The 12,896-nt window shown below is 58.9% G+C and overlaps 2 protein-coding genes across 3 annotated transcripts; one reads left to right on the forward strand and one right to left on the reverse strand.

The window, feature by feature from the left end:
* Positions 1 to 240: 240 nt before the first annotated feature.
* Positions 241 to 5,203, forward strand: ZNF821 (zinc finger protein 821). Of its 2 annotated transcripts, XM_072980919.2 has the most exons (8): positions 304 to 378; positions 1,128 to 1,192; positions 1,931 to 2,049; positions 2,150 to 2,284; positions 2,384 to 2,511; positions 3,066 to 3,170; positions 3,492 to 3,658; positions 4,346 to 5,203. In XM_072980919.2, the coding sequence occupies exons 4-8, from the start codon at positions 2,194 to 2,196 to the stop codon at positions 5,004 to 5,006; spliced, it is 1,152 nt and encodes a 383-aa protein (XP_072837020.2). In that variant the 5' UTR covers positions 304 to 378; positions 1,128 to 1,192; positions 1,931 to 2,049; positions 2,150 to 2,193; the 3' UTR covers positions 5,007 to 5,203. The 2 variants fall into 2 exon arrangements, with proteins under 2 accessions (XP_072837018.2, XP_072837020.2); XM_072980917.2 differs by lacking the exon at positions 1,931 to 2,049 and having other exon boundaries at positions 241 to 378.
* A 2,232-nt stretch (positions 5,204 to 7,435) lies between these two features.
* On the reverse strand, positions 7,436 to 12,516 carry ATXN1L (ataxin 1 like). The gene is made up of 2 exons (XM_072980481.2): positions 12,350 to 12,516; positions 7,436 to 12,157 (listed from the first exon to the last, which is right to left on the reverse strand). The coding sequence occupies exon 2, from the start codon at positions 12,031 to 12,033 to the stop codon at positions 10,063 to 10,065; it is 1,971 nt and encodes a 656-aa protein (XP_072836582.2). The 5' UTR covers positions 12,034 to 12,157; positions 12,350 to 12,516; the 3' UTR covers positions 7,436 to 10,062.
* Between the last annotated feature and the right edge of the window lie 380 nt (positions 12,517 to 12,896).

Consider the following 12,896-nt stretch of genomic DNA (forward strand, 5'->3'; position numbering starts at 1 on the left):
CCTTTCCCCGCGGGACCTCCCGCGGCACTACTTTCCCCGCGGAAGGAGCGGCTTTGTTGCCGAGACCGGCGGCAGAACCGGAAGGGGGAGTCGAGGCCGTCCTTCCGGGAGCGGCGCCGCGCCGATGACGGTCCGACCGGCGCCCCGGCCGCGGCGGGAGGGTTCCGCCCTCGGGGAAGCACCGGCCTCTTGCTGGCGGGAGAAAGGGGCGGGCAGGCAGGCGGGCGGGCGGGCCAGCCAGCCAGCCAGCCGGCCGGCGAGGAGGGCGGCCCAGGCGGCGTTTCCAGCAACGCGTCCCCCCCACCGGCCGATGCCCACTGACCGCCGCCGCCTCCTCCTCCTTTCCGCCGCCTGAGGCCGCTCGCCCTGCAGGGAAAGGTATTGCAAAGTGCCGCCGCCCTCCCGGCCCGGGGAACCTGCAGGCAAGAGGAGGAGGAGGAGGAGGTGGTCGCCCGTGGCCCCTCCGGGGGTGGGCGGGCGACTGTCTGACCCCCTTCCTCTCCCTGGCTGGAGGCAACGCTGCCCGGCTCCGGAGAGTTGCGCCCGTGCCTAACGGGAACGCGTTCCTTTTCCGTGGAGGGGGCAGTTGTGCAATTGCGAGTGCAACGGCAAGAGCAGCAGCAGCAGCAGCGCCGCCTCCGCCTCCCCTCCTGCTCTTTCCCTCCCCCCCCAACCCTCCGCAACCCGGCCGGAGGGAGGCTGCCTGCCTGCAAAGCGAGGGAGGGAAGGAGGGAGGGAGGGAGTCTCCACCGCGGCGGCGCGCCCCCGTCCTCCTGTCCGTCCGCCGGCCCCGCCGTGCACGAGCCGGGCGCTCCCGCGGCGCCTCCGCCGCCATCTTCCCTCCTGCCTGTCTGTCTGTCGGTCGGGAGGCCCTTTGTCTGTCCGCCGCCCCCCCACCGAGCCCCCCGCGCCGGGGAAGGGAAGGGCAGGACCCGGGGGGGGGGGAGAGGCGCCTTTGGAGCAGCAGCCGCTGCAACAACAACCGCAGCAGGAGCAACAGGCCGGGCAGGCAGGGGCGACGTCGCCCGCCCCCCCCCCCACAGACACAGACACCCCGGGGTCTCCCTCCCTCCCCACCTCCGATCGCACCTCCAGCGGCGACGACGGCGGCCTTCTTGTCTCCGCAGGTGCGCCCCCTCCGGGGGGGAAGCCATGTCCCGTCGGAAACAGACCACCCCCAATAAAGTTCACTGTGAGTAAAGGGGCGGGGGCGGCTCCCTTCACCCCCCCACCCCAACCCCACCCCATCCCCACCCCCTTTGGAGCCTCATCCTGACCCGGGGCTGGGAGGAGACCCTGGACCCCCAACCCCCCCCCCCGTCCATGAGACCCCTTGAAGCCCCCTTTCCGCCTCTTTTTGCACAGGGGCAGAGGGGGCCCCCAACTCCGATGAGCTCTTGGGGCTGAACTGGGAGACGCTGGTCTGCTGGCTGCTCCCCCCCCAAGCAGTCTCCTCCTCTCCCCCCCCATCTTGCCTTCTGCCCGTCCAGGGGCCCCTAGGCTTGGCTCTTTCCGTCAGGGCTGGCTGGCTTCCACCACCCCAGGCAGGTGGAGGGGGGCCCCTGGCTGGGTTCTCCCCAGTGACTTTGCAGGAGAAAAGGAAACCCATGGATGAAAGCCTGCAATCCACCCATATGATTAATCCAAGCCAAGAGGAGGGAGAAATAGGCTGACACTCAACTTGGGTTGGAGAACATGGACTGGGTGTGTGTGTGTGTGTGGAACTGCTGGAGCGGAGAAGTCATCTGGTTCAGGCACCTGCAGGTGTCCGGCTGTGGTCTAGAAACCTCTGGCTTGTGCAGGTGTAGCACCGTTGAAGGAAATGCAGGGAGGGGGCAGGTCTTTGAAGCCTTCCCCTGCTGGCCCCACAAGCAATAGGGTGCTGGACCTGTTGTGTGCTGAACACAGCTGAAGACATTTGTATTTCCAGGTCATGCTGGAAAGGATCCCCACCCCCACCCCCTTGCTTTGCAGGAAAGAAGGGTTTGGGGGCAAGCTGTTTTGGGGAATGGCGCCCCAGGCATTAGCCTCATTCTTGGCCACCTTCAGGTAGGGGAGACGATCTCTGGGCACGGAGGGGTTGAGAAGGAGGTGGGCTTCTCCAGGGCAGTTGGGGTGATGCCGATTTCCTCCCCCTTTGTGCTTCCAGGGGAGCAAGTCTTTGCCGGAATTGAAGAGCACACGCGGCAGGCCATGATGAAGAGGGATTTCCGGGGGCTGCTTGGAGCCCAGAGCCCGTCGGCGCACCAGGAGCAGCAGCAGGAAGAGGAGGACTCCAGCAGCAGTGAGTGTCGCCCTTCTCTGGCCTGGAGAGGATGTCTTAGGAGGCCTTGCTTGTCACTAGGCGATGGGGGCAAAGAGCCACTCCTGTGTCTTCTTCCAGGTGACAGCGAGGGCGACGAGGAGACCACCCAGGAGGAGGTCTCCTCTCCTGCCTCCGAGGAGGATGGCGCTCCAGCCACCGTGAAGAAGGAAGAGGAGGCTACGGAGCTGCTGGGCCAGAGCAAGCAGGTGAGCCCGGCCTCGGAGGAAGGCGTTCCTCCTTCAGGGTGGCATAGCGCTGTCAGTGTGCAATGAAAGTCTCTTAAGAACAGGGGTCCAGCCTCGAGCAGATCCCCCCCCCCCTTGATGTGCTTGAGAAGGGGAGAGCGGGGGAAAGAACAGAGCGGACTGCTCCGCGGTGGGACCGCCTTGCTACCCTTTGTGTAGCTCTTGTGGCCAGGTGGTGATTCCAGTGTGTGCTCCAGAGCTTTCTGGCATTCTATTCGATGAGCTTGGTATGAAAAAGGTGGGGAAGAGGTTAGGTTTCCCAAAGACTCCCTCCTAGTTGGGCACTTTAAGAAGCCGCCTGTGCGTCTGGAGGGGTTTCCTTCTGATCTTGTGTTCTTCAGAGGGGCAGAACCCACCCCATCTTGGCCTTCCAGAGCCCAGCGGAGGGGGACAAGGCAGTTACGCCGTGCCTGCCGGGCTCAGGGGAGGGGGCGGGCGGGCAGCCCAAAGTCTTCACAGAAGCCCCGTCTTCCATCCTTGTTCTCCAAGTTGGCCTTGCCTCTTCTGGTTTCCAGGTGGGCTTTGCCACCGGCCAGGATGCCCTGCTGGGCCTCTCTCGGTGTCCCCTCTGCCAGCTGGAATGTGGGAGCCGGGAGCAGCTTGTCACTCACGTCTATCAGGTACCGGAGTGTGTGAGGAGACCATCGTGCGAGGCTAGCCCGTCCCTGCCCATTTTCCTCCTCTTGCTTCTCTCCGGGTTGCAAACGTAGGAGAGGGAAAGGGGAGCGATGCAGGGTTTAGGACTGGTGGAGTGAGAGACTTTCCCTCAGCCCGTGTGGGCTTGCACCACATCCCAGGGAAGGCCTTGCGGGTCTCTCTCCTTCTTCCCCTCACAGAGGAGGGAGCTGTTCCTTGGCTTGGCTTTGGCTGGGCCCGCGTAGGGACACTGAGAGGGGACGGGGCGGCGGGGCCCTTGCCTGACAGCCCGACCCCGTTTGCAGCACACGACGGCTGCCGTCAGCGCCAAGAGCTACCTGTGTCCCGTCTGCGGCCGAGCGCTCAGCTCTCCGGGCTCGCTGGGCAGGCACCTCCTCATCCACTCCGAGGACCAGCTGTCCAACTGCGCTGTGTGCGGGGCACGCTTTACCAGCCACGCCACTTTCAACAGGTGAGAAGCTACACGTGGAGGAAAGTGGGAGGTTCTTGCTTTGAAGCCAGCTGCCGAGTTTGGTAGACCGGGCGCAGGAAGTCCCTGAGGGACCCAGACGGAGGCGGGACAAGGCTGGGCTTGGCAGGATCCTGTGCGTGGCCAAAGAGGGACCCCCGTCAATAGCCAGGTGTTCACAGACCTCTACCTGCTGGAGGGGAGCTGTAGTGCTTGGGCTGGGAGGGTCACAGCTCAGGACCAGCTGTGCAGAGGGGGCTGCTCAGCATCTGTAACCCACAGCGTCTTACTAGACCCCATGCCTGAAAACATCTTGAGCAGTCCCTTTTTTTGCACTCTAAAGGAGCAAACTTGGCTTCATTTCTGGAGCCTGCAAGTGGGTCTTGTGCAGGAAGGTTTTTTTTTTTAAGGAACAGGAAGTTGTTTTCAAGCACCTCCCAACTTTAGCTGTGATTCTTCATGAGCCAAAGCCAGTCTGGGTTAAAAGGACACTGATAAGTTGTCATCTTTTCCCAGAGGGCTTCCCCCTCCCCCTTTCCTTTTTTTGAAAACAAAAGCGGTGGGGGGCATACAACCCTTCCCTCCAGGACGTTTGGAAATTGACCACTTGTGAGCCTGACTTAAAAGTTGGCAGAGGGAGCCACAAGACTGAGCCGGATCCTGCCCATTTCCCACCCTTGCCTTTTGCAGTGAGAAAGTGCCGGAGGTGCTTTGCGGAGACGCCCTGCCCATCCCTCTCCCCGAAGGCCCTTCGGGTGCACAAGAGAAGGCAGCCCCTGACGCTCTCGCCCCCGCGGTGTATCCTGCCGGCATTCTCCTGGTGTGCAACAGTTGCGTGGCTTACCGAAAACTCCTGGAAGCCCAAGCCCCCGGGGTGCGCAAGTGGGCCTTGCGCAGGCAGAACGAGCCGCTGGAGGCGAGGCTTCAGCGCCTGGAACGCGAGCGGACGGCCAAGAAGAGCCGCCGGGACAACGAGACCCCCGAGGAGCGGGAGGTGAGGCGCATGCGGGACCGCGAAGCCAAGCGGCTCCAGCGCATGCAGGAGACGGACGAGCAGCGGGCGCGCCGCCTGCAGCGGGACCGCGAAGCCATGCGCCTCAAGCGCGCCAACGAGACCCCCGAGAAGCGGCAGGCCCGTCTCATCCGGGAACGCGAGGCCAAGAGGCTGAAACGGCGGTTGGAGAAAATGGACATGATGCTGCGGGCTCAGTTCGGCCAGGACCCCTCGGCCATGGCCGCCCTGGCAGCCGAGATGAACTTCTTCCCACTGCCAGTGGGCGGGATGGAGCTGGACGGCCAGATCCTGGGCAAAATGGCCTTTGAGGAGCCCAGCCCAAGCGCCCTGCACTGATGCTCCAGAATCGGTGCATCCGTGGCTTTTTGCTGGGGTGTGGCTGCCGTGGCATGGGGGAAGCGTGGAACTGTGTCTGGCGAGGGGGGGGGGAGAAGGGAGGGACAGGTTGCAGCCTGAGACCAAGGGTGGGACCCCAAATCCCTTACTTTCAAGAGAATTTGGGGGAAAAGAACACAATAAATTAATCAAGTCTCTCCAGATTGCTACGAGGTTTACTGAATCAAGGCTTAGAAGCCGAGCGCTCTCCACACCGTTCCTTTGACCTTACTGTCTCAAAGGGGGGGGGGAGAGGGGGGTGGATAGGCAGGAACTCCTCTTAGCTATGTGTCCTGTTACCTACTGTGCAACCAGGAGGGAGGCAAGAAAAGTATTCCTTGTCCTCTCGGGAGCGCTGGCTTCTTTTAGGCCAAGTGGAGAGAACTCCGAGCTGGGCTTTTCCAGGGGAGAGAGAGAGACACCTCTTGTAACCTGGCACTCCGTCTATGGCTTTCTGCAGGATGGGAAGACAGTACGTCTCATCACTGCCAGGTTGTCTCCCCCTCCCTCCCTCCCTCTGGAGCAGCTTCAAAAAATCCGAAAGAAGGACAGCCTGAACTCTTTTGTAGAGAACCTCCCGAATCTGCTGCTTTGGGGTGATGCGTCTGTTGCACACATTTAGCTCCAGTTTTGGCTTCTGGAGATGCAGAAAATACACTTTGCTCTGACAGCCTGACAGCTATTTGAAGATGGCTATCATCACTTTTCGGTGTTTCTTCCTTGGGCTAACTTCCTCACAGGACTTGGTTCCCAGACCCTTTACCCTCTTTGATCTCCCTTCCCTAGGCACATTCCAGCTGTTCTTAAAACTCAGGCACCCAGAACTGGATACCTTCTAGCAAACGGGCTCTGACCAGGGCAGAAAACAGTAGTAGAATTATTTCCCTTGATCTGGACATTGTACTTCTGCTGATGTAACCTACAATTGCTGCACCACACTATTGACTTGCTTTTAGTAGATGGTTTTGATAGATACTATTTCCAAATTGTCACCCATCCTACATTTGGGCACCTGACATTTCCTGCTTAAATTTAAAATCTGAAGCTCCTTAAATCTGTTTCACACTGGTTTTTCAATCTGTTTCTGTTGTCTTGAATCCTAATTCTGTCCCAAGTATTAGCTACCTCTCCCAGTTCCATGCAAATTTGATTAACATCCCCACTGCTTTTTCATACATGTTATTTATGATGATGTCAAACAAGACCGGACGCAATCTTGCAGCGTCCCACTTCTCCCAAGATGGTAAGGAGCAATTAGTGAGCTCCCTAGGTGTTCTGTCAACAAGCTACAAATCCACTAAATAAGAGGAGCATCAGATAGCAGCTTGGCCAGAAATCAAGATATCCAACTTTTATAGTCCTTTTAACTAATGAGGTGGCAACTCTGTCAAAAAGATACAATCAATCTGGCATGACTTGTTTTTGAAAGACCCACACTTACTGCATTATTTTCAAAGTACTCACAGATTTACTGTCCTGTAATGATCGGTCCTCAGGATAGTAAATCTGTGAGTACTTTGAAAATAATGCAGTAAGTAAGTGTGGGTCTTTCAAAAACAAGTCACGCCAGATTGTATCTTTTTGACACAGTTGGCTTGGACTGCAAGAACAAACCTATCCATTTTGAAGGAAATCAACCCTGAGTGCTCATCGGAAGGACAGATCCTGAAGCTGAGGCTCCAATACTTTGGCCATCTCATGAGAAGAGGACTCCCTGGAAAAGACCCTGATGTTGGGAAAGTGTGAAGGCAAGAGGAGAAGGGGACGACCGAGGAGGAGATGGTTGGGCAGTGCCATTGAAGTGACCAACATGAATTTGACCCAACTCCGGGAGGCAGTGGAAGACAGGAGGGCCTGGCATGCTCTGGTCCATGGGGTCACGAAGAGTCAGACACAACTTAACGACTAAACAACAACAAAACGATCGGTCCTAGGATCTTTCCCGGTATCAGCAAGGCAGAGGTGGATTTTCCTTGTAGTTTGCTGTCAGAAGGATCCTCCATATTTCTGAGGTTGATGCCCATGTGCATAGGCAACAGCTGGGGGGGTATAACAACGAGAAGCTATCACTGAATGTTTGCATCTGGAGATCACAAACAAGACCTCGGCTATCACTGACTGGCAGGGGGGCACTCCAGAGGTGCAGCTGGTAGAGACATCAAGAAAATATATTGGTATCTGCAACAGCATCTTGTGAGCAAATTCTACAAGCTTTGACCAAGACTGTTCCCCTTTCCCTTTTGTGTTTTCGCACAGTGTCTTCAGTCTGGTTTCAAAACAACAGTATATTGACCACTACCAGTACTGCTGGTGTTGTTGTTGTTGTTTTATCTTTCAAGTCCAGAGAGGTCCTGGATCCATGAAACAAGCAAGAGGCAGAGACAGAAAAGGAAAAGCTATAGTCTTGTAATTATATAGATATATAGATATATGCATATATACTGTTTACATAGTCAACAAGTTAAATGCGGTATTCATAAGAGCATCAACAATAAAAATACAATCTGTGTGTACAGAGACTTTAAATGGTAAAAGAGGGGAAAGGATCTCACCCAAAATACAAATATACAGTACAAATTGATGTATTTAAAACAGATACCAAAAAAGCACAACAAAATAGATTATTCCCCTTAGACTGGTAATGCTTCATTAAAGGTCAGGTAGGAAAAAGGGGGGGCGCTGGGCATTTGGCTACTCCTAAGGCTTTTTAGGGCCGACACAGATGGAAAAGGTGACCATTAATTAGAGGTTTGCTACGCACATCTTGGTAAGCAGCCCACCCTGACTAAGGTGCTACGCAAAGGATTGCCGGTGGGGCCAGCTGGCCTCTGGATTCACTTCCTTATCTGCCTCCTTCCCAAAGCAGCAAAGGGGCTGCCTTCTCTTCTGCAGCTGAGCAACTGGGGCCAGATCATCTGTTCAAGAACAGTTCTGGGGCTCACGTGGGAAAAGGCACATGGGCACTTGGGAGACCTGAGCCACGGAAGCAGTAGCTGGTACAGAAGAGAGGGAGAAAAGGTTGCCCAGCAAAAAATGCCCTGGCAGAAGCAAAAGCTGCTGCCGCTCCCCACCACCTGCCCCAATGCTGCCAACCCACAGAATGGCCAAGAGGGCAGCCAAGCAGCTGGCAAGCCCGGCTGTATTGCATACGAGGGAGCCCCTCCCCCAGGTGGCTGCACAAGCGCTGTAGTGTAACGAGAAAGAAGTAACTTATTGCTCTGGGCAGATGGCGTTCTCCCGGGCGAGGCGCTTCCCTGCTTGGCAGCGCCGACCTCAGCCTGGAATTAGCGCACAGCAATAGAGGTAAGCCTCTTGAGAGCAGAGGAGTGAGCTATCAGCCAGCAATACTTGGGCGCCGGGAGAGTGGGCGTTTTGATTGCACTAAAGATGCAGAGGGCTGAGAGGTGATATTTGGGGTGGGTGGCGGGTCTGGGGGGGCAGTTCAAGGGAATGACCCGCTCAGCTGCGGCCCAGAAGGCTCCATCGTGCTGTGCAGGAGCTCCCAGGCCTCCCCCAAAGGGCAGTAAGCGGACACCCCATCCCTGGTGCCCCACAGCTGGAGGTCTAGGAGAGAAGCAGGGCGTTCAACAGATAGCCTTGCCGGTCTGAGAGGCACAAGGGGGAGAGCCTTGAGGGAGGGGGGGGGCTGAGAGGAAGTTAAGAGAGTCAGGGCAAGAGGTGGCTGAGAATAGTGCAAAGTGCCAGAGCCTTGGAAGCAGTCAGTGAGGAAACCAAGCCTGCCACCGCTCGGATACAGGGAGCTTCCTGTACGGGTGGGCAGGGACCGTGAGCCGAAGTGGCAGGGGGTCTGTCAGGAAAGCCACTGCTGCCGCGAGTGCTGGGCAAGCGAGGCCTTCCCTGAAACACGGCGGGCCCCATTGGGGAGGGTGGTTCCTACCTGCTGCTCTGAAGAGGGACGAGGGTGGCCCGAGGCCCAGCTGCAGGCTGGACAAAAAAAACCCGAGGCAACCCCTGCTTTTTCCCAGGAACTGGGGGCCCCAACAGGAGGGAAAAGGAAGATGGCTTCGCCCATCTCACCCACCCAGGCAGTTTCTGTGCCTCTTACAGCCTGCTTCAGGCTCTGTCTGCGTTAGCAAGTGGACAGAAAGAGTTGACGGGTGTCTTCTTATGAAAGAACCTGAACCCTCTTTGCTAAAGAGCTGCAGATCTCTCTGCATGCACTGGGACTTGACACCGTCCCAGTGGCATCCTCTGCCTCCCAGATTGGAAGAAGGTCCAGCCCGGCTTCTCCTAGCCGACCTGGAGACCTGGCAACGAACATTTCAACAAGAACATCGCAACAGATAGGAAAACAGCATTCCTAGAACGGAGGAGTGTCGGGATGACCACAAGAGGGGGGGGGGAACAGCCTGCAGATGGGGAGCGACAGGGACCTGCTGTGCAAATGCATAGACAGGCCTGCTGCTACTACCCACCCCCTTCCTATTTATTTGACCTCAGTCCTGCCCGGCTGCAGGAACAAAAGACGGCGTGCTCGGGAGTCCAGGCAACATAACCGTCCTATTAACTGACCTCTCACAGGACAAACGGGAGGGGATTGCATACCAATTCTTCCCTGAGGGAGGAGCCCAGACTCTCTCGAAGCAGCCCGAAGGCGGGCCGCTGCAATGCCCAGGCCGACCTGAGCGGAGACCTGGCTGACTCCTTTGGTCCCCATCCGTGGCCCTCCCCTGGTTGTGAAAGTGCCCTGCTACCGCATGTGAGCAAAAGGCCTATTAAAGTGCTTGCACAATGAGGGACCTGGGAAGCCCATCCTTCTCCTCGCAGGAGACGGGCAGGAATGGCTTCCTTCGGTCTCCTCTTTCCCCCTCACCTACTCATGCCTTTCCTTGCCAGGGGGTGGGGGGGTGGAGGCAGCTTTTGTCAGTGGAATGTGTTTAGGCACACCGCTTGGGGAAGGGAAGGGCATCTCTCACACGCCCAGATTATCTGAGCAGCGAGCCAACGGGACGAAGCCCGGTTCAGCAGGGTACCCAGTTCAGCCGCTGGAAAGGCTTCACTTCCCTGCATTTGAACGGCCCTCGATGGACAACTTGACCTCTTGGGGAATGAAGGAAGGGCGGAGCAGAGGGGGCCGGGGCTCTTCCCCAAATCTTTGGAAGCTGGGGCCTGCCCAGCCATGCACAGAAATGGGATCCGGCCGGGAAGATGCCTGGAGGGATCCTGGCACCACGCCGCCCTTTTCTGGCTGGCCTTTTTCCCCAGCTTGGGCTTGTATCTCCCGAAGGCTTAGCCTGCCTCGGCCAGGCCTCTCTCGAGCAGCCCCCTCGGGGCTAGTCTGGGGGGCAAGCCTCCCATTCAGGTTCTGTAAACTGATGGAGATACAAACATCTCCCACCTGAAGCTTGTGGCAGGGAAGTGAGAAAAGCCGGGCTGTCCGCTCTGGGCTGCAGGAGGACCAGCCCTGTCCATACACAAAGAAGGGGTGCTCTGGGGGCACATCGATGCTCACTTTGCTCTGTTGCTCGCCAACAACAAAGTGCAGTGTCACAAAGCCCTGCCACGGGCTCTCCTGGAGATCTACTACTGTGCTGGAATCGATCTTGAGACCGCCACTCACCTCTGCACTACGCACAAAGTCTTGGGTCTGCAAATCCTCAACCCTCTTCAGCTCCCCAGTGGCCAGCTGGATGATGGCCCCTTTCATGAAGTGGGAGGGCAAGTGGCTCTGGACTGGGGCGCAATCTGGACCAGGCAACCGCTCGTGAGCTGGGGCTTCAGGGCTCGCTGCACTCCGGCCATCTTGCTCTACAGGCTGGAGGGACCCTAGGACTGCCTTGCCGTTGGCCACCGCCAAACCCTTGAGGATCTGCCTGTGGTGGATCTGCTCCTCAGGGGTTGCAGCCGACTGCCGTCGCAAGTGGTTTTTCTCAGCAGCAGAGGCAGGTTCGGCTGGGCTTCTCGCTTTCTGCTCAGGGGGATTACGGTGGGAAAGATTCAAAGGGCTCAAGGTATCCTTCTGCTGAGCAGAACCATCAGAGTAATCCTGAGAGGAAAGCACACCCACCACCCTCTGCACCTCCAGGTCTGTGTCTGGGGTGCTCCGCTGAGATGGCACGGTGGCCTCTGTCCTCACACACTGAGCACCTGCTATGATGGGACCCTCAGCACTGCACTCTATGGTCGTTCTCAGCCACTCTTCCTCTGCTTTGCTCTCCTTCACCCCTACGGCTGATCTCTGCACCCCATTTGCTGCAATCATTTTAGGATTAAGATGGTTTTCTTGCAAAGGTTGCTCTGGGTTCAGGGCCCCGACAGGAGTCTCAAACGTTGAATAGCTTGCAGGATAGTAAATGGGAATTCGGCCCTGTGAAACATCCAACAGCTGAGCCCCGACATGGCTTTGCGGGGGGCCTGGAGGCGAAACGGAGGCCATGTTCTTGCCAAAGTTATGGGCTGCTTGCGGGGAAGGACTTGAGTCTTCCGTGAGAAGAGAAGCGTAGGGTACAAAATGCGGAATGTGAGAAGCAGCCAGACCGGCCGAAGAGGGTAGGAGGTGGCTGGGCAGAAAGCTAGGCGGCACCGCATAGGGCACGGAATAATGGGAGCCCACAAACTGCAAAGGTGCCGGAGGAAGCTGAGTGTAGTGGATGGGCGAGTAGGGAATCCCAGGATGCTGGATGAGCTGGGAGGTCATGCTGAAGGCCGGAGGGAGCGGGCTGACGTTCACCACCGGGGAGAAGCTGGCGGCCGGCATCGCCACTTTGTACACTAAGCCGAACTGGTCCACGGTCAGGCTGGCCATCGCCTCGGGGCCGCCGCCGGCTTCGCTGTACCGGGAGGGGGCCTGGGCCGGCCTTCCCGCCCCTGCGGCTGCTCCCTGGGCCCACTCGGCCGAGCCTTCGCCCCCGTCGCCCGGCACCCGCTCAGCCGCCCGGCCGGGATCCTCAGCGCTGGGGGTCGGGGCGGGCAGGTCCCGCTTCTTCGGAGGGAGGAACTCCTGGCCGCGCTCCTGAGCCGCCCTCATGGTGGCGTGGCTTGCCTTCGGGCAAGGAGCCCGGCCGGGGCGCGGGGTCGGCGGTGGTGGTGGTGGAGAGGCCTGGGCGGTCGCCTCCTCTTCCTCTTCTTCTCCGCAGGGGGGGGGGGCTCACCTGGAAGAAAGACAACGAACAGCGCAGGCGTCAGGAACGGGGGGGGAGGCCAAGAGGCGATAAAGGGGGGGCATGGGGGGAGGGGCTCTCCCGGTGGGGGGGGAGGAGGAACACCGGAAAGCGGGGGGGGGAGGAAGTCAGTCAGCGCTCCCCGTTCCCCCTCCTCAGCTCGCTCTCCCCCCCTCCTCTCACCCGCCTTCCTCCTCTTCCTTTCCGCCGCCGCCTTCTCCGCCACTCCCGCCGCCGCCGCCGGCACGGCAAACGGGCTCCATCCCGCCGCCGCCGCCGCCGCCGCCGCTCCCTCCGGCCTGACCCCGCCCTCCACCTCCGCCTCGTCCGGCGCGCCGGAACTGCCGAGAGCCGTGACGGCCGGAAAGCGCGCGCTCGGGACGCCCGGTGATGACGTCACGAGGCCGCCTCTTTTTCTCCCCCCCTCCCTCTTTCCCCTCCCCTCGTTGTCAGAGCGACGGCCGAGGAAGCCCGGCCCGAGGCAGGATCACCATGGCGACGAGCGCCGCCGCCCCGCCTCCGCGCGTAGCACGTGGGGTGTTGCCCCGCCCCGCAGCCGGACCGACGGGTGGGCAGGCGGGCGGCCTTGCAGGGTCGTTGTATATAGGACGGCAGAATTCTGATTTCAGGCACGGGCCTTAGCGAGGGCGAGAGGCCGCTTAGTCTCCGAGGGGATCGGAAGAGCGTTAGCTTAGCAGCATAACATTTGGGGTGGAAGGGGTTGCTGGCT

This window comes from Pogona vitticeps, chromosome 10, assembly GCF_051106095.1.
Source record: "Pogona vitticeps strain Pit_001003342236 chromosome 10, PviZW2.1, whole genome shotgun sequence".
Lineage (NCBI taxonomy): Eukaryota > Metazoa > Chordata > Lepidosauria > Squamata > Agamidae > Pogona > Pogona vitticeps.